General features: G+C 39.8%; 1 protein-coding gene across 2 annotated transcripts; it reads right to left on the bottom strand.

Moving 5' to 3' along the window:
- Positions 1-5,436: 5,436 nt before the first annotated feature.
- Positions 5,437-21,968, bottom strand: LOC110452650 (selenide, water dikinase-like). Of its 2 annotated transcripts, none has more exons than XM_021501297.1 (8): positions 21,851-21,968; positions 13,256-13,497; positions 11,818-11,921; positions 10,910-11,059; positions 9,762-9,874; positions 9,002-9,192; positions 7,082-7,294; positions 5,437-6,311 (listed from the first exon to the last, which is right to left on the bottom strand). In XM_021501297.1, exons 1-8 carry the CDS (start codon positions 21,913-21,915, stop codon positions 6,127-6,129), a joined length of 1,263 nt encoding a protein of 420 aa, XP_021356972.1. In that variant the 5' UTR covers positions 21,916-21,968; the 3' UTR covers positions 5,437-6,126. The 2 variants fall into 2 exon arrangements, with proteins under 2 accessions (XP_021356972.1, XP_021356973.1); XM_021501298.1 differs by lacking the exon at positions 21,851-21,968 and adding an exon at positions 13,606-13,677.
- Positions 21,969-22,088: the final 120 nt, after the last annotated feature.

Below are 22,088 nucleotides of genomic sequence, written 5' to 3'. Positions count from 1 at the left end.
AGATACCTCGACTCCACGTATTTCCTAACAAATGTATCGTTTTATATATATGTCACTGTTTATTGTATTGTACGTTACGGTAAAAGAGGTACTGACCAGTGATTTTGTAAGTAGTATAACAACTATCATGAAGCTTGGCCTCATAATTCTGATGTCAGATTGAAAGTGGGTCAATTGAAGAAACTTACGCCCTCATCTACATAGTCAATGACAATTTATATTCTCACAAAAACTATTAAGTTTAGAGAACATGTACATACAAATCATTACATGGTTGAAGTACAAATTGTAGAGTATCATTTCATGGTTGAAGTAAAAATGGTAGAGTATCATTACATGGTTGAAGTACAAATGGGGGAGTATCATTACAGGGGTCCTTGCAACGTATAAGTTTGTAACACCGCTACAGTGCAGTGGACAGGGGTCCTTGCAACGAATAAGTTTGTAACACCCCCACAGTGCAGTGGACGGGTCCCTACAACGAATAAGTTTGTAACACTGCCACAGTGCATTGGACAGGGGTCCTTACAACGTATCAGTTTTTAACACCGCCACGGTGCAGTGGACAGGGGTCCTTGCAACGAATAAGTTTGTAACACCGCTACAGTGCAGTGGACAGGGGCCCTTGAAACGAATAAGTTTGTAACACTGCCACAGTGCTGTGGACAGGGGTCCTTACAACGTATCAGTTTTTAACACCGCCACGGTGCAGTGGACAGGGGTCCTTATAACGTATAAGTTTGTAACACCGCTACATAAGTTTGTAACACCGCCACAGGGCAGTAGACGGGTCGTTACAACGGATAAGTTTGTTACACCGCCACAGTGCAGTGGATGTAACACCGCCACAGTGCAGTATGACAATTTATATTCTCACAAAAACTATTAAGTTTAGAGAACATGTACATACAAATCATTACATGGTTGAAGTACAAATGGTCGAGTCTCATTACATGGTTGAAGTACAAATTATAGAGTATCACTACATGATTGAAGTACAAATGGTGGAGGATCATTACAGGGGTCCTTACAACGTATCAGTTTGTAACACCGCAAATGGTGGAGTATCATTACATGGCTGAATTACAAATTGCAGAGTATCATTACATGGTTGCAGTACAAATGATAGAGTATCATTACATGGTTGAAGTACAAATTATAGAGTATCATTACATGATTGAAGTACAAATGGTGGAGTATCATTACAGGGGTCCTTACAACGTATAAGTTTGTAACACCGCCACAGTGCAGTAGACGGGTCCTTACAACGTATAAGTTTGTTACACCGCCACAGTGCAGTGGACAGGGGTCCTTGCAACGAATAAGTTTGTAACACTGCCACAGTGCAGTGGACAGGGGACCTTACAACGAATAAGTTTGTAACACTGCCACAGTGCTGTGGACAGGGGTCCTTACAACGAATAAGTTTGTAACACCGCTACAGTGCAGTGGACTGGTCCCTACAACGTATAAGTTTGTAACAGCGCTACAGTGCAGTGGACAGGGGTCCTTACAGCGTATAAGTTTGTAACACCGCCACAGTGCAGTGGACAAGGGTCCTTACAACAAATAAGTTTCTAACACCGCCACAGTGCAGTGGACGGTTCCTTACAACGTATAAGTTTGTAAACCCGCCATAGTGCAGTGGTCCTTACAACGTATAAGTTTGTAACACCGCCACAGTGCAGTGGACAGGGGTCCTTACAACATATAAGTTTGTAATACCGCTACAGTGCAGTGGACAGGGGTCCTTGCAACGAATAAGTTTGTAACACTGCCACAGTGCAGTGGACAGGGGTCCTTACAACATATAAGTTTGTAATACCGCTACAGTGCAGTGGACAGGGGTCCTTACAACATATAAGTTTGTAATACCGCTACAGTGCAGTGGACAGGGGTCCTTACAACCTATAAGTTTGTAACACCGCCACAGTGCAGGGGACGGGTCCCTACAACGTATAAGTTTGTAACCCCGCCACAGTGCAGTGGACAGGGGTCCTTACAGCGTATAAGTTTGTAACACCGCCACAGTGCAGTGGACGGGTCCTTACAACGTATAAGTTTGTAACACCGCCCCAGTGCAGTGGACAGGGGTCCTTACAACGTATCAGTTTTTAACACCGCCACGGTGCAGTGGACAGGGGTCCTTACAGCGTATAAGTTTGTAACACCGCCACAGTGCAGGGGACGGGTCCCTACAACGTATAAGTTTGTAACCCCGCCCCAGTGCCGTGGACGGGTCCCTACAACGTATAAGTTTGGAACACCGCTACAGTGCAGTGGACAGGGGTCCTTACAACATATAAGTTTGTAATACCGCTACAGTGCAGTGGACAGGGGTCCTTGCAACGAATAAGTTTGTAACACTGCCACAGTGCAGTGGACAGGGGTCCTAACAACGTATAAGTTTGTAACACCGCTACGTGCAGTGGACAGGGGTCCTTACAACGTATCAGTTTGTAACACCACCACAGTGCAGTGGACAGGGGTCCTTACAACGTATAAGTTTGTAACACCGCTACAGTGCATTGGACGGGTCCTTACAACGTATAATTTGTAACACCGCCACAGTGCAGTGGACAGGGGTCCTTACAACGCATAAGTTTGTAACACTGCCACAGTGCAGTGCCACAGTGCTGTGGACAGGGGTCCTTACAACGAATAAGTTTGTAACACGCCCACAGTGCAGAGGACGGGTCCCTACAACGAATAAGTTTGTAACACCCCCACAGTGCAGTGGACGGGTCCCAACAACGAATAAGTTTGTAACACCGCCACATTGCAGTGGACAGGGGTCCCTACAACGAATAAGTTTGTAACACCCCCACAGTGCAGTGGACGGGTCCCTACAACGTATATGTTTGTAACACCACCACAGTGCAGTGGACAGGGGTCCTTACAACGCATAAGTTTGTAACACTGCCACAGTGCAGTGCCACAGTGCTGTGGACAGGGGTCCTTACAACGAATAAGTTTGTAACACTGCCACAGTGCTGTGGACAGGGGTCCTTACAACGAATAAGTTTGTAACACTGCCACGGTGCAGTGGACAGGGGTCCTAACAACGTATAAGTTTGTAACCCCGCTCCGTGCAGTGGACAGGGGTCCTTACAACGTATCAGTTTGTAACACCGCCACAGTGCAGTGGACAGGGGTCCTTACAACGCATAAGTTTGTAACACTGCCACAGTGCAGTGCCACAGTGCTGTGGACAGGGGTCCTTACAACGAATAAGTTTGTAACACCCCCACAGTGCAGTGGACGGGTCCCTACAACGAATAAGTTTGTAACACCGCCACATTGCAGTGGACAGGGGTCCCTACAACGAATAAGTTTGTTTGTAACACCGCCACAGTGCAATGGACGGGTCCTTACAACGTATAAGTTTGTAACACCGCTACAGTGCAGTGGACAGGGGTCCTTACAACGTATAAGTTTGTAACACCGCCACAGTGCAGTGGACAAGTCCTTACAACGTATAAGTTTGTAACACCGCTACAGTGCAGCGGACGGTCCCTACAACGAATAAGTTTGTAACACCGCTACAGTGCATTGGACAGGGGTCCTTACAACTAATAAGTTTGTAACACCGCCACAGTGCATTGGACGGGTCCTTACAACGTATAAGTTTGTAACACCGCTACAGTGCAGCGTATGGGTCCCTACAACGAATAAGTTTGTAACACCGCTACAGTGCAGTGGACGGGTTTTTACAACGTATAAGTTTGTAACACCGCTACAGTGCAGTGGACAGGGGTCCTTACAACGAATAGGTATGTAACACCGCCACAATGCAGTGGACAGGGGTCCTTACAACGAATAGGTATGTAACACCGCCACAATGCAGTGGACAGGGGTCCTTACAACGAATAGGTATGTAACACCGCCACAATGCAGTGGACAGGGGTCCTTACAACGAATAGGTATGTAACACCGCAACAGTGCAGTGGACAGGGGTCCTTACAACGTATCAGTTTGTAACAACGCCACAGTGCAGTGGACAGGGGTCCTTACAACGTTTAAGTTTGTAACCCCGCCACAGTGCGGTGGACAGGGGTCCTTACAACGTATAAGTTTGTCACACCGCTACAGTGCAGTGGACAGGGGTCCTTACAACGAATAAGTTCGCTACACTACAGGCTCATTTCATAGACATGCAGGATGTTGTAGCCAGCTTGCATGATACTCCGCCTTCCCAAGATGCTGCCAAATTTTAAGTGAAACGTTGTTCAGGACATAACTTTTAAACTGTTTATATAGATATTCAGATGAAACTTGAAGTATACCTGTATTACTCCCAGGTTGTGTGCACTGCACAATAAGCTCACCGTAACCTTCAAGTTCACCCTTAGGTCAAAGAGCACAAAATTTCAGTAAAATCTTTTGAGGACTGTAGCTTTTAAACCATGACAGGTATCTCGTGAATTTGGATGACATCTGCATAACTTACTGAAGGTGTGCAGTGAACTGTATTAAGGTTATTCTGATCTTGAACTCAAAGATCAAATCAGTGCAACAGTTCAGCTGGATATTCAAACAATAATGTCAATATATTCTCACTAAAGCAGTAAGCTCCTGGAGAAAGGACCGTTCCTAGTACCACATGTTTATAGAGATCTTAATGCTAAGTGATTGATTATGCTGTTATAAGCTTGGGATTTCAAATTTCTCCATGTTATGGCTCCTGGATAAAGTCCCCAAGAGTATGGGCAGACCCCAGACCAAACTATGGTAGCATGTATGGTGTTCACATCTCCTAACCCAGCAGTAGTATATCTGATTAAGAGGTGGGGAGCTGTTTTTACAAATTTTCACACAGAAACCAGACCCCAAAGTCAATTCTACAATCATGAATATGTTTGCCTCTTTATACCCAGGAATTGTACTTAGTGATTCAATATTATCACCCAGGGATCATGTTTCCAAGGGTGGGACCATCAAGGTAGCAGATATACAGTCTATATACTTTTATACTAAGCAATTGTATATATAGTTACAGGATGGAGATCTCAACCATTTCCAAGTTGTAACCTCTTTTTGGTCCCACCTCTAAGTGGGTCAGTCTCAATATTGAATCCCCACTGACTGAGAATGCTTCCAACCAATTCAGTTGATATAAATCTCTTTGTTCCAAATATGGTTGATATCAATCTCTTAGTTCCAGAAAAGAAGTCGCAAAGAAATATGGCCCAATTGCCATTTTTGGCCATACACTCGGATCCCCCTATTTGTGACATTTTTGAATCTCAAGACATAGGGATGCTTTCAGTCAAATTTTGTTAAATTCCAATCACTGGTTCAAAGGAGTCATTTGAAGAAATCGTTAATGGACAGATGTCAAACTACCTCACAAGCTCACCATGTCCTTATCAAGTTTGCTATCATTCTCAATGGGAACTTGTCTTAAGTTAGCTATCACAAACAATGGAGACAATATACAATACTTGAAGTTAGTTTATTCTTCACGGGTGTGATGACATGATGAATGATGTTGTTTTTGACACAAATTGATGAAAACTATACAATGAGTTTGGTGGCTGAAGCCGTAGTCACCCTCAATATCGTATAAGTACGTCATGACAACGGCTCCACAGGTCATGGTAACTTGGCACCTGTGGGCTTACAAATTCATCTACTGCCCTGACCCAAAATACTTTGGTTCTTCAGGACAACTTCATACACGTAAACTCACAGGTGACAAGTTAACAGTATTCCCAGAAATGAAACAATGATAATAAACATAGCAAAAGACAAGAACAATGATGCATCCGATTTTTCAAATCTAGCTAATTTTCAAATAGCCTTGTGCATAATATGCATAAAGTAAATTTTATCCATAATTTTCACAAAGGATTTGAATCTTGTCACCTTAATAGGTGATTAATGTCTATTTTAAACTCTTGAAAGTCACTTAAAATTGTAGATCTTCATTTACAAACATGATCTAAAAACTGGTTTCAAATGAAAGGATTTATCAACAACTTTTCATTAAAAACCTTGTAGACGAGGCAATACACAAGAAAATGTAACAACTTGGAATGTCCTTCAGTTGACAAATGTCAGAATTGCAGTGTGTTCCTTCCTTAAAGTTCTGGAGGAGATCTAAATTAAAATGCATTTTCTTTACTACCACAGTTCTCCATCACGGTCTTTAGCTGGCACTTCAATCACCCGTGGTTTGTCAATAATCCTAGCTGTACGATTTCCTTTTTCTACGATTCCTATAATCCAGGACTGGTAGCCTTCCTGTTTCTCTATGTCCTTACAGAAGGCTGCAGCCTGCTCTCTGGGTAAGGCCATCAATAGACCGCCTGCAATATATTGGACAGCAAAATGGGTCAAAGCGAATGGTTAATTTAAATTTATTAATCAATTTATGCTGTATTCTGATAACACTGAAGTAATATTATATAAGGGAGATAACTTCAGTTATATCATGCACCTAGCCTTAAATTGACAGGAAGTGTCTCTAAGGCTCGGCTTTTATGGAAAACCATTCTCAGATTGTGGTGATAATATAAATTTGTGATGTACCCATCTACTTATTGGCAAATACATCCAAACAATACTGATTAACCAATAACAAGTTTTAACAAGAGTACCAGGGGACGGAACAATATACGGCCATTGAATGCCATATAGTGTTATTGTTACTGAAATGAACAAAGGGCAATAACTTTTACAAATATTGTTGAATCAAAATTCTTTAAAGGGGGACACAACTTCATATCGTGATTATTTAGCCTACTAGGTTTCAAAGAAATCTGTCAAAAAATGTAGAAGGAGATCTGCCGACAAAAAATCAAATACTGAAATGAACAAAGGGATCTACGGACAAAAAATCAAATACTGAAATGAACAAAGGCCAATAACTTTTGGAAAAATTGTTGATTCAAAATTCTTTTAAGGGAGACACAACTTCATATCATGATTATAATGTATACCAAGTTTCAAAGAGATCAGTCGAAAAATGTAGGAGGAGATTGCCGGACAAACAAAAGTTTAGGCCAGACGAACGGACGGACAACCCCATACCATAATACTGCCGTCAAATTAAAGAACTGCAGTCAGTAAGCCATACCTGAAGTTTCTGCAGAAAGACCTTGCAGTAGGCCAAACATATTTCCACAAGCTTTGCTGATGGCAGCCATTTTAGCGATGATAGGCAGATTGTGTATCACGAAGCTGACTTCGTTCTTCTGTACTTTGGCAAGGTTCTTTGCATGGCCAAGTAGACCAAATCCTGTCACATCCGTGGCACCATGAGCGTTGTACTTAGCCATCAGACGGGCCGCTTCAAAATAGAAGTGTTAACCAGGTAAAGGTCATAGTCAGTGATATCAGTATCATCAACAGTTAGAAAGTTAACCAGGTAAAGGTCCTAGTCAGTGATATCAATATCATCAACAATTAGAAAGTTATAGCCTGGACAAGATTTCACTGATAATTAAGGATAAATTAGGGTTTTTCCCTTTAGATAAAGGTAAGCTGTGACCTAATTACAGTGCACTAAACACTGTCCATGAAAGATGCAGATATACTTATAGTTTCATTAAAATATTTAAAATATATATTAACAGCAGAATTACTGAAAAATGTTTTCAACTCCCTGTTTTCAACTCCCTGACTTTTGACTTTGGGGCGACTGTTTTTGTGAGTGATGCAGGTATCCTTTACATATCATTAAGATATCTTGAACAGTTTAAAACTGACGGCCCAGACAAGTTGTTACAATATTAGGACAATGAGAGGTGCAGGGAGTAGAGCCAATGCCATTTGTTTGGATCTGGGGGTCCTTTACCCTTAAACTGGATACCCGGAGTATGCAGGGTGATTGAGTAGTAGAGTGGGATTAGGTAAGGGTATCAATCACCACAGCATCAGAGTAGGTTTCGTCAGTTTGTGTTCGTTGACCGGTTTTGACACATTAGCGATCTTCTTCAGGACAAAATTACAGAGTTTTATTACCCCTAAAGTACTGAAATTGCGGGCCTAATATTCTACTAATAACTTTTTGGGTATTATGATGTCCCTCCCGGATATAAGGACAATAGACAAACATGCAGAACCAGATGAATCTGTACATGTACTAGTAAATAGATATACTTTCCATTTGACGGACTTAAACATATGGCCATTATGGGGGGGAGGAGGAGGATAGAGAGGCAGGTATAATTATTGAAGTCTAGGGAAAAAAAATTGAGGACCCACAGCCAAGTAATTTTTTGTGATTCATCAGATTTTCAAATGTTTTAAACCTGGCCTTGGGTCTAACAAACCTGGCCTTGGGTCTAACAAACCTGGCCTTGGGTCAAACAAACCTGGGCCTTGGGTCTTACAAACCTGGCCTTGGGTCTAACAAACCTGGCCTTGGGTCATTTTATGACTCTTCTTCCAACAAACTTGAATTGTATCCTCTTTGTAAAGGAACAATCAAGTTCTTACTTATTTTAATGGGTATTTTTATATGTTACAGTTTTAAATAGAAGAGTTTGAAAGCACAGCAGCTGTTATTGTCAATGGTCAATTTAGTCACATTAACGACAAGTGACTAATCCACTAATCCTATTAATTCCTAGAACTGATACTTGCACCTGTACAGATTGGTCTTGTCACACTAAACAGGGGTAAATCTATCATCAATAACAAATCCCCTGGTCTAACAGACTTTGTATTTGCCTCGACTTGCCTGATGGACTATTGCAACATGTCAGATCTGTTAAATATTAGTTATTTCATGACATATTCTTTCATTATTAATCAATAAACACAACTAACAGGAAAATTAGTGTTAATACTGTTAAAAGTAATCAATGTATAATAGAATCGTATCCATGAAATTTTCATTTACACATGTATGACAATTTAGGAACCAGTTTATAACAACTTTGGGCAAGTACACTTTCAAAATCACCGACAGAAAGGACCAGTGTGTTTGAAAATGGAGTTCTTGCCCTTAGTCTGTTAAGTCTATTCATAGAAAACCTATGTATACGTATACCTGTACGGTTAAGTCTGGCCATACTGAACATAGCCCGTTGATAAGCCTTCCTCACGTCATCTTCCGTCACCACCAGTTTGACACGATTCCATCTCTCCGGCTGGTCCAGCCACTGATAGGCATTCACCGCCACCTGTGTTCCCAGAGGTTTGGTTAGCACTAGGACATCACCCACCAAGGCATTGTCTGGTCTGTCACATCAAGGTCATACAGGTCAACAGAAAATACAATTGTTTAAAGTGTCCCCTAATTCTCATGACACTCGGCCAAGGAAAATCTAAATATCTCTAAAGTACACTTAACAACGAATCACACATCCAATGTGTGATTCATAGGAAACAATCAGTATCTACACTGGTGAAAAGTGGTTCACATTCAACAACTACATTTTTTCCTCACTTTTTCGTTTCAACTGAGAACAAATTTGAAAGATTGGAAATTACTTTTATTTTTTTATAATCTGCAATTTCCTTCATGAAATTAATTTTTTAGAAGGAGAAAAGAGAAAAAGTCTGAGATATTTTTATTAATGTATCTTTTTTGAAAAATAAGGATTCAACATTCCTTTAGGGAAAACATGGTTATTATCAAGGAAGATGATAACTTAGTTGTGTTATTACATTGGTACCAGGTATACAGAGCTCCTCAAACAAATATTTTCTACATTCTTCAATAATCATTTAGACTTAGTTACAAGTTATCTCCTGCTACATCATTTCCTAATTTACACGCTTCACCGATTTTAACATATTGTACAGACGTGATGAACTCGTTGGGTTGACAGACAGAGGTGGCTACCCCACCAATGATGCACCAGGGGTTCAGCACTGTTTGGCCACCTGTCACTCCACTCCCGGCTTCCTCTGCTAAATCCTACAAGGATACTTATACTTGTGAACAGCATTATAGAATTAAACCCAGTAAATGTAACATCACTTTCACTACACATACCAAACAGTAGATACAGATGCTGATTATTGAGTAAGTTATAATCAGACTTTCCTAGTCATCAAGCTATGGCTCCTTGTAAGCTTACGAGTCAATGATCTTTACCTTTACATTAAGAAATTGCAAGGAATTGCAGTTGTATGGCCAAAAACAGCTCAAAATATAAAGGCAAATAATCTTCTTCATCAACATTCACCTTGCATCATTATATGACATAATAATGGTCACATTTTCCCCAAACTAATACTGTTATATTTACCATTTATATATTCACCATCTTGTAATTATAGTACATGTAACCATAGTACACAGCTCTTAAGCCAAAGTACTGACAGGGTTCACATAGAACTGTGTTTCAGTGCAAATATAAAATAGTACAGTACTTTAAAGATTTCTGGTGTTCAATCTTTTGTTTTACATTTAATGTGAATCTCTACATAATAAACTTAACTATGTTGACAATATAATAATTATCTCTACATAATGTATCAAACTAAAACATGTTGACAATATAATAATTATGTCAGAAATATATTATGACCCAGATGTTCATTTAGTCAAATAATACAATGACATCAATTTTAGTCAGTCTGTGATAACAGGTTATTACCTAGAATACCACATTTGAAACTTGAGGCATGAATGTCCAAGTTCTTAATTTCATAATACAGTACAAGTGATTTTTATAAGATCGGACTCATTTTGGCATTATCATGAAAAATGTTCAGCACAGGCTAGGTAAAGCATTCAATATGAAGAGTTATGCCCCTTTTAACAAATACAGTACAAAGAACACACTAACAACCCAAACCAAAAAATTTGAAACTCAGATATTGATCAAATAAGTAGACATTTTGACTGCTACAACTGCAATTTAAAAAAAATCTCAGTGATGCAATATTTTGTTTAATTCTCAAAGATATCATGTAACCTTTACACCCTAGTGTTTACTCAACAAACCTTAAATCCTCTCATCATCATCGGAATGACAACATCACGCTCTTTCTCTGTCATTTTGTTGCTGACTGCTAGTAACATCAGCATGTTGTCACAGTCTGTCACTCCCATGGCATACAGGTCACTCAGTACATTAGCACAGGCGATCTTGCCCTGTAAAATGTATGTAAAACATTTCTTACTGTACCATAAGTAATTGTAAATTTAATTTTTGAAGTTTGATTTTAAAGACTTGGTTATTTCTCAATATCTCATAGTATCAACTATGTTATTAATTTCCTACTGACAAACATCACTTCAATACATACAGACTATACACCAACAGGGCAGCAAGGGTCACATCATATGATCAAATTGGATTTCAGAATATACTACACTGTACCAATATACTGCAATATGCCATTACATGTAACCTGACATATAGCAGTTATACTCATCACCTTGTCTAGCAGAACAAAGGTTATAGTGTGCAATGTTTCGTTTAATCAGGACGTCTTGGTGGCCATCTTCAAGACTTGGATTATGGAATCTCGAAAACATGTTGTCTATTCATCATGTTGACTATCCACAAAGTACAAATTATCAGTCAATGATGGTTAGCTATAACCAAATATTAATAATAATTAAATAACTTCTTGTATTAAATAATACCAAGTTGACTTATTTTTTAACAAATGAAATAAAGCAAGACCATTCATTCCTTAGCAATCTATCTGAAGCACAAGGTTATCTAATTCTAAAGCACAAATTTTACGTTGGAAGTGTCATATCATAAAATAAGCAAAATCCAAATATCCCTGCTGAACAGACATTTCACTATCTTGAAATAGGGAAAAAAGTGTTTACTTCTATGGATGAAATTAATTTATTTTCAGTAAAACATTGTGTATGTAACATGTATCTGTATTCACCTGCATATATGGGTCATCAACAAGAGGATAAAAGAAATCAGTGGTCTGGACAAGAGAGAGTCCTCCATGTCTTAGTGGTGTGACAGAGGCATCCATCCCAATGCCTGCAAAATAAACATCACAAGAAGCTAGCTGTCAATTAAATAAACTCATATTCACAGGACATATATATATGTGGCAGATCTTAATTGTACAACGGATACAAAGGATAACGTTCGCCTTCTAGAGCTCTTCGAGCTAGAGGGAATTTCTCTTTAGCTAAGTGGTAGAGCGTCCGACTAGGAACATGGAAATCGATGGTTTAATCCCAGATGGAGGAACATTGTTCCCTTTCCTGTTAATACATATATAACCAATCCTCCCTGCTGTGACAATTTAAGATAAATCAAATGATGGGAATTATTCAGACTGAAGACATTATTGAACACATTTATGAGAAACAGAAGTGCACAAAGATTTTATTTAGGGAAAATTCACCCTCGAGAGTTGATACTACACAATTGTTACACTGCGATATCTGGACCTTGATGGTACTCCCAACATTTTTTGGCTGGTGATTTTTTTTTCAAAATGTACGATATAGGTGACTGACTGGTGAGGCAAGTTGAACTTTTTAAAAATCAAACTGGGGCTAGTATTCCAAATATGAAATTCACGACATCCCTGCTGTCATTACCTTGCAATGCACTTTATTGAACATTTTAAGTAAACTAGACCTTTTATGAACCAAACGCTGTGGAGAAATAGATTGATCTACTTAAATGCAAAATATACAACATCTGAAGGGTCAAAACTGACTAATATTATGTTAATCAATTAAATTTGCTTTGAAAATACAACCAAAACAAAAAGAAAATGTGATCAATACATTTATGTTCATAATGCCTTATAATGTCAATATCTATTTTATGAATAAAGTAAAATCTTTAAAATAAAATAAAAATATGGTTAAAAGTCTGATAATTGAATGTTGATGCATACAATTTCCCTGTATGAAAAATCAATCAAAAGTGAATATTCTGCATTTACTTATTTTTTTAGCTGTATATAGTTGCATATTTAAAAATTATTTAATTAGGCTTTAATTAAAATTTATCATGGTAATTCCCGCGCTTTTTAGCCGGGTTTAACATCAGTTTCCGGAGTCACGTGTCATAGTTTACACTCGGCCACACCAACAACAGACGCCATTTTGAATATCAGGGACACGATAGGGAAAGTAAATTCTGGCATAATAAGCACAATAAAATTGTATGTTTCATACTACAATGTTATCACATACCAACATTGTTATTTTTTATATCATATCATGCAAAAAGAATCATTCACAACGCACTATTTGTTAGAATATAGATTAAATACATTTGTCGGAAACGAAACAACCTGTTGACTATCTCGTTTCCGAATAAATATTTTATTTATCAAAAATTAAATATACCTATTCGTGGGGTGGCCGCAAGATATTGAAATTGCGACTGATCCGCGACTTGGGCATTGCTGTCCTGTTGTAGTCCCTCAAGGAGCCGCTCTAGGGCTTCTTGAGGGACCTTACACCCTCATCCCTTTAGGTCAGCAAATTTTGTAAGTCGGAAACTAGGATCCAGTTCATGTGCAGCAGGATCGAATGGTCGCCGCAAAGCCATGTTTTCTGGATATTCCATCATGTCGCGAATGTTTAACCTGCAAATAATAAAATTGAAACATTATACATACACGCAACAATAATCGTTTTGCAATATTTGCTGTAAATTAACGATATTTTTCAAATTTCATTGCACCGGATAATACCTAAAATCCAGAATAATGGCTACCTCCCCACGCGGTATGGTATGACGTCAGAAAACCCCGTATGTATGCTATATTACTGAGAGGATAACAGGTACCCGGATGCGTGTTGGGAGGAATCATTGTTTATGTATTGAAGATGCGAGTTTTTTGCCTAAATTTTGCACGCACTATCAGTTTCAAAATTACATAATTTATCAAAGTTAAAATGTCAGTAATTCTTATAAGTTTCATTTGAGTTGTCAATATATTTAAAATTATTGTAACCGGGGAGACGGAAAACCAGTCTTCCATCCATGTCAGGCATGTGAGTCTGTCTACATTATGTACATTCAGTCGAAATTTATATATATATAACTGCACTGATGTTTTTTGTTTTGTTTCAGTGTCCTTAAAAATGTCTAGATGTAATATATTGGTAAATACGTTAATTTCTGATACTGTAAATTGATAGGATCAGCTATAGCCAGCATTTCTAATTCTATTAGAATTCAAGATCTGCTATAAGCCGTCCTCCAAAGACAATTTTGGTATACTGTAGGGCTCATAGATTGACCAATATTGTCGTAAATTCAAATATTACAGTCAGAACTTATGGTAGTTCATATACCTATTTTACATTTATACCTCGTTAAATGCTACAGACGTACAGCTAGTCTAATTTTGTGTTAAAATTATTCGTACCACCACGGACTTGGATAACATTCTAATTCCGTGGTACCACGATGATGCATATTGTATTTAATAAAGAAAAAACAACACTTCAATTAAATTATCAGCCTAAATCGTACACAGCGATTTAGTAATAAAAAAAAACATTAATTTTTCCTTGTATATGTCACGATTATAGTTTTAAAAAAAAGTCGATATTCCCCATATATTACTTCGTTTTTCTAACATCAACCGGTCAACGGTAACACCATTCCAAACTTCCTTCTTGACTTATTTATCTTGTTTATTTTTTCATGCATTAATTAAGTAATGGATATAAAAACATATCACAATGTTTTGACAAAACAACCTCGATCGATTTTATGAATGTTGATTTAGAGAAATTCTATGCGCTGAATTATGTTTTCCCAATGCCCGTGCTTCGACCAAAGAATTTAAAGCATTTCCCGCCAGAAAAACTAAACACGCTACGCTATAAAACAGCTGAGATATTTAATTAGGAGATAAAGTCTCGAATGCTTTGTGGAAAAGGCTAAAATGAAGATAAGTATATTACGTGGAATGTTGAACATCGGCTTTAATTCAGAATCAATTTAAAACCAAGTATCATTTAAAAGATGATATTTTCATTTGAGTAAAAATCCATAATCTTTTTCATCTAACTGACGTCAGTGGCCGTTAATTAACGATAATCAGGGGGAATCGAATAGCGGCATAATGACGTCATCAAGCTGATCAAAACATTACTGATAAGTTCGGCGGAAATTCGGTGAGAATACTTTACACTTATGGGGTCAATTTTAGCTTGATATTGAAAGTTTGTTATATAGTACAAGAAATTATGTTATGTAATAAACTGTATTATATAGTATGCCATCTAATTTTGTTAAGTTTTGTTTTTTAGCCCGCCATCATCATTCAAATCGCCCTGCGTCCGTGGTCCGTCCTTAAACAATTCTTGTTATCACTATTTCTCAGGAAGTACCAGAGGGATCTTTCTTAAATCTTATATGTAGGTTCCCCTTGGTCTATTGTTGTGCAGGTTAATTTTTGGGACTGATAAGGTATAGAAAATGGCCGATAGGCCACTATCTTGGATTGTGACAGTGAAGGTTTGTTATCACTTTTTCTCTGGAAGAACTGGAGGGATCTTTCCTAAGTTTGTTATGTAGGCCCCCCTAGGTCTGTAGTTGTGCATGTTTAATTTTGAGACTGATCAGATAAACAAAATGGCCGATAGGCCACCATCTTGGATTTTGAGGTTACTCTAGTGTCAGGACAACACAAACGGTTGGTGTTATAGTAACAGTGAGGTTACTCTAGTGTCAGGACAACACAAACGGTTTGTGTGATAGTTACAGTGAGGTAACTCTATTGTCGGCAACACAAACGGTTGATGTTATAGTAACAGTGAGGTAACTCTAATATCGGGACAACACACACGGTTGACGTTATAGTAACAGTAAGGTAACTCTAATATCGGGACAAAACAAACGGTTGATGTTATAGTAACAGTGAGGTAACACTAGGGTAGGGACAACACAAACGGTTGATGTTATAGTAACAGTAAGGTAACTCTAATATCGGGACAACACAAACGGTTGATGTTATAGTAACAGTAAGGTAACTCTAGTGTCGGGACAACACAAACGGTCGAGATTATAGTAACAGTGAGGTAACTCTAGTGTCGGGACAACACAAACGGTCGAGGTTATAGTAACAGTGAGGTAACTCTAGTGTCGGCAACACAAACGGGTGAGGTTATAGTAACAGTGAGGTAACTCTAGTGTCGGCAACACAAACGGGTGAGGTTATAGTAACAGTGAGGTAACTCTAATATCGGGACAACACAAACGGATGATGTTATAGTAACAGTGAGGTAACACTAGCGTCGGGACAACACACACGGTTGATGTTATAGTAACAGTGAGGTAACCCTAGCGTCGGGACAACACAAACGGTTGATGTTATAGTAACAGTGAGGCAACACTAGCGTCGGGACAACACAAACGAAACGGTTAATGTTATAGTAACAGTGAGGCAACTCTAGCGTCGGGACAACACAAACGAAACGGTTGATGTTATAGTAACAGTGAGGTAACACTAGTGTAGGGACAACACAAACGGTTGATGTTATAGTAACAGTGAGGGAACACTAGCGTCGGGACAACACAAACGGTTGAGGTTATAGTAACAGTGAGGTAACACTAGCGTCGGGACAACACAAACGAAACGGTTAATGTTATAGTAACAGTGAGGCAACTCTAGCGTCGGGGCAACACAAACGAAACGGTTGATGTTATAGTAACAGTGAGGAAACACTAGCGTCGGAACGACACAAACAAACGGTTGTGGTTATACTAACAGTGAGGCAACACTAGCGTCGGGGCAACACACACGGTTGAAATTATAGTAACAGTGAGGTAACTCTAGTGTCGGGACAGCACAAACGGTTGATGTTATAGTAACAGTAAGGTAACTCTAGTATCGGGACAACAAAAACGGTTGATGTTATAGTAACAGTGAGGTAACTCTAGTGTCGGGACAACACAAACGGTTGAGGTTATAGTAACAGTGAGGTAACAGTTGTGTCGGGACATCACAAACGGTTGATGTTAGAGTAACAGTGAGGTAACACTAGTGTAGGGACAACACAAACGGTTGATGTTATATTAACTGGGAGGTAACTCTAGTGTCGGGACCACACAAACGGTTGATGTTATATTAACAGTGAGGTAACTCTAGTGTCGGGACAACACAAACGGTTGATGTTATATTAACTGTGAGGTAACTCTAGTGTCGGGACAACACAAACGGTCGAGGTTATAGTAACAGTGAGGTAACTCTAGTGTCGGGACATCACAAACGGTTGATGTGAGAGTAACAGTGAGGTAACACTAGCGCCGGGACAACACACACGGTTGATGGTATAGTAACAGTGAGGTAACACTAGTGTAGGGACAACACAAACGGTTGAAGTTATAGTAACAGTGAGGTAACACTAGTGTCGCGACAACACACACGGTTGATGTTATAGTTACAGTGAGGTAACTCTAGTGTCGGTACAACACAAACGGTTGATGTTGTGTTAACTGTGAGGTAACTCTAGTGTCGGGACCACACAAACGGTTGATGTTATATTAACTGTGAGGTGACTCTAGTGTCGGGACAACACACAAGGTTGATGTTATAGTAACAGTGAAGTTACTCTGGTGTCGGGACAACACAAACGGTTTATGTTATAGTAACAGTGAGGTAACACTAGTGTCGGGGCAACACACACGGTTGATGTTATAGTTGCAGTGAGGTAACTGTAGTGTCGGGACAACACAAACGATGGATGTTATAGTAACAGTGAGGTATCTCTAGTGTCGGGACAACACAAATGGTTGATGTTATAGTAACAGTGAAGTTACTCTGGTGTCGGGACAACACAAACGGTTAATGTTATAGTAACAGTGAGGTAACAGTTGTGTCGGGACAACACAAACGGTTTATGTTATAGTAACAGTGAGGTAACAGTTGGGTCGGGACATCACAAACGGTTGATGTTATAGTAACAGTGAGGTAACAGTTGTGTCGGGACATCACAAACGGTTGATGTTAGAGTAACAGTGAGGTAACACTAGCGTCGGGACAACACACACGGTTGATGTTATAGTAACAGTGAGGTAACACTGGTGTCGGGACATCACAAACGGTTGATGTTATAGTAACAGTGAGGCAACACTAGCGTCGGAACAACACAAACAAACGGTTGTGGTTATACTAACAGTGAGGCAACACTAGCGTCGGGCCAACACACACGGTTGATATTATAGTAACAGTGAGGTAACTCTAGTGTCGGGACAGCACAAACGGTTGATGTTAAAGTAACAGTAAGGTAACTCTAGTATCGGGACAACACAAACGGTTGATGTTATAGTAACAGTGAGGTAACTCTAGTGTCGGGACAACACAAACGGTTGATTTTATAGTAACAGTGAGGTAACTCTAACGTCGGGACAACACAAACGGTTGATGTTATAGTAACAGTGAGGTAACTCTAGTGTCGGGACAACACAAACGGTTGAGGTTTTAGTAACAGTGAGGTAACACTAACGTCGGGACAACACAAACGGTTGAGGTTTTAGTAACAGTGAGGTAACACTAACGTCGGGACAACACAAACGGTTGATGTTATAGTAACAGTGAGGTAACTCTAGTGTCGGGACAACACAAACGGTCGAGGTTATACTAACAGTGAGGTAACTCTAGTGTCGGGACAACACAAACGGTTGAGGTTATACTAACAGTGAGGCAAAACTAGCGTCGGGGCAACACTAACGAAACGGTTGATGTTATAGTAACAGTGAAGTTACTCTAGTGTCGGGACAACACAAACGGTTTGTGTGATAGTTACAGTGAGGTAACTCTATTGTCGGCAACACAAACGGGTGAGGTTATAGTAACAGTGAGGTAACTCTAGTGTCGGGACAACACAAACGGTTGATGTTATAGTAACAGTGAGGTAACTCTAGTGTCGGGACAACACACACGGTTGAGGTTATAGTACGGACTAATCTCATTCCGTGGTTATAGTAACAGTGAGGCAACACTTGTGTCGGGACAACACAAACGAAACAGTTGAGGTTACAGTAACAGTGAAGTAACTAGCCGTTAGCGTTTTATTATTGGTTGTGGTAAAAAGGGCGGATCAAGGAATTCTATAAATGAGGTTCAATTCTACGCTCCGAGGGATGCCCCTTTTCTCACCAAGACCGGAAAAAAGAATTTAGAAGCGATCTTGGGCACTTTAAAGTTGAAATTAGCTTTTCAATTTAATCCAGTTTTAAGAACATTTTTTTTCCATTTTTAACATTCTTGACCAATAGAAATAGAAATTATGAACAATAATCTATAATACTTTAAAAATTGTGCATTGAGGCGTACCTCAAGAACGAAACAGAAATGTAGACACTCTGTGCTATATTTTATGTATTTTGAAAAAGATATGCTTTACGCACTTAAATCAATCATATAAGAATTAGAAATTGATTCTGTCATACCATGATAAAGTGGGAGTCATATTACGCTGAACACCAAGCTTGTCATTTGTTTTATAAAAGTTCGATGGCTAAAAAAGTTGAGAAGAGGGCGTGTCCGCACCTCCAACCAAGTCTCATCCCCTCTTTTGGCCTATGACGCAACAAATCGGGTAAATAAAGAAGTAAACATTTTTCGGTGTCCAGAATAACGTCAGAGCAAGACAACAGGTCCAATGGGAACGACACTCTAAGGGTAGACATCAGGGAGGGGATGGAAAGGGAGGATTTATCTACTGAGGTAAGGGAGGGGGGCTATCTACTGAGGTAAGGGAGGGGGGCTATCTACTGAGGTAATGGAGGGGGGCTATCTACTGAGGTAATGGGGGGGGGCTATCTACTGAGGTATGGGAGATTTTATCTATCGAGGTAAGGGATGTACTATCTACTGAGGTAAAGGAGGAATGATCTACTGAGGTGAGGGAGGGGCTATCTACTGAGGGATGGGAGGGGGGCTATCTACTGAGGTAATGGAGGGACTATCTACTGAGGTAAGCGAGGGACTGAGGGTAGGAAGAGGGACTATCTACTGAGGTTAGGGAGGGGCTATCTACTGAGGTATGGGAGGGGGGCTATCTACTGAGGTAATGGAGGGACTATCTACTGAGGTAAGGGAGGGACTATCTACTGAGGTGAGGGAGGGACTATCTACTGAGGTGAGGGGTTAATCTATCGAGGTAAGGGAGGTACTATCTACTGAGGTAAAGGAGGAATGATCTACTGAGGTGAGGGAGGGGCTATCTACTGAGGTATGGGAGGGGGGGGGCTATCTACTGAGGTAATGGAGGGACTATCTACTGAGGTAAGGGAGGGGCTATCTACTGAGGTAATGGAGGAACTATCTACTGAGGTAAGGGAGGGACTGTCTACTGAGGTAAGGGAAGGGCTATCTACTGAGGAATGGGAGAGTTTATCTATCGAGGAAAGGGAGGAACTATCTACTGAGGTAAAGGAGGAATGATCTACTGAGGTGAGGGAGGGACTATCTACTGAGGTGAGGGGTTAATCTATCGAGGTAAGGGAGGTACTATCTACTGAGGTAAAGGAGGGACTATCTACTCAGGTGAGGGAGGGACTATCTACTGAGGTAAGGGAGGGACTATCTACTGAGGTGAGGGAGGGACTATCTACTGAGGTAAGGGAGGGACTATGTACTGAGGTGAGGGAGGGACGATCTACTGAGGTAAGGGAGGGACTATCTACTGAGGTAAGGGAGGGACTATTACTGAGGTAAGGGAGGGACTATCACTGAGGTAAGGGAGGGAGGTAAGGGAGGGACTATCACTGAGGTAAAAAAAAAAAAGAGTACTTAAAGTATTGTCGACGAATATCTTATCATGACGCATACGGGCCCTTATGCTTTAGTGAAATATTTCATATGCAGTCTATATTTTGTTTTGGACTATCAAACAGATATTAAATTCCAACACCTGCAGAGGATCAAGAACATTTAAGAGAAAAAAATGGAGCAATTAAAAAATATTCCGGATATGAATCAGATTAAAAGTGTTTAATTACGTGCGTTATTTCTGAATGCGTAATTCAAGTTTCCCCAGGAGTTCACGTGCTGTCGACCACTAACACAATCTCGAAATGGGCGGCGACATTAAAGCAATCTAAAAAATAGAAGCTAAACCAAATGGAGTTGGATGGATTTTTGGTTTACGTTCAAGGTCACTTCCTAGTATGAGAGCATTAGGATGTTTACTGACTAGATACGGTATAAATGTAGCGGTTAGGGGAGTTGGGTTAGGGACTAGAGTTGACGTCAATGTTTATCTCCCTGTAGGTCAGTTTGCTAATACGATGTTTTAACTGCTGACTACGGTATTACTCTAGGAAGCCGAGCTAAGATACAAACATTGAATACCAGATTTAATTCGTCTATCATTTCACATGAAGTTCTTGTTTGTACTCGCAAATCACATACGAATTTCTACAATCGTTAGAAAAGTACAATCTGTACAAAATTCAACAAAATTCGAGAGCATCAGCTTGATTAAATGAGAGTGAATACTAACGACGGGATCTATACTGGGGTGATCGCAGTGACCCGCTTCTTATGATACTGTACGTACTTGGGGATATTGTGGTGTCGCCTAAATTTTAGCGGTTTTGGTACAAAATTGGGCGGATACATTTTTGCACATTATAACGTTTTACTATTCCTGTGCTTTATCTTTTAGTGATAAAGAACGGATGCGCTTTGGTGAAAAATGCAGATGAATAACGCTTGTGGTTTGGGTGGAATGTTTTCCAGGTGATCGAACAGGTTTTTGCCGGAATGCGACACCGTGTTGGGAAGCCATTGATACTGGAATTGTGATATATATCTGTGGCAAGGACAGCCTTCCATCCGCCATCGACGGATCAGGGGTATCCTCAAACCTAATTCCCTTTTCAACACCTTCAATCAGTATTTAATAAAATTGAAACAGTTTAGCAAAGTTTCAAGATAGTATAGTTAGTAACACAGATTATCAATAATTTACCTGCCCGTAGCACCTAGCGTTTCTTCCTCGCTCAGTGTGCCACTCCCCGAGATCTCGGGGTCCATCTTCACCCCTCAGTTGTCCTTTGGTCAGAAATGTGGTCCGGTTTGGCGGCCAGTCAGTGTCATGTGAGTCGATGTCTCACACCAAGGACCTTTCACTACTGTACACACTCTGTTAACCCCGACTTTGCGCTACAGATAACGTATCTGCTGTTCACTCATTCAGTGAAACTTAG

The sequence above is a fragment of the Mizuhopecten yessoensis genome, unplaced genomic scaffold, assembly GCF_002113885.1.
Source record: "Mizuhopecten yessoensis strain PY_sf001 unplaced genomic scaffold, ASM211388v2 scaffold6779, whole genome shotgun sequence".
NCBI classification, from domain to species: domain Eukaryota; kingdom Metazoa; phylum Mollusca; class Bivalvia; order Pectinida; family Pectinidae; genus Mizuhopecten; species Mizuhopecten yessoensis.
This window is presented reverse-complemented; position numbering and strand designations above follow the sequence as displayed.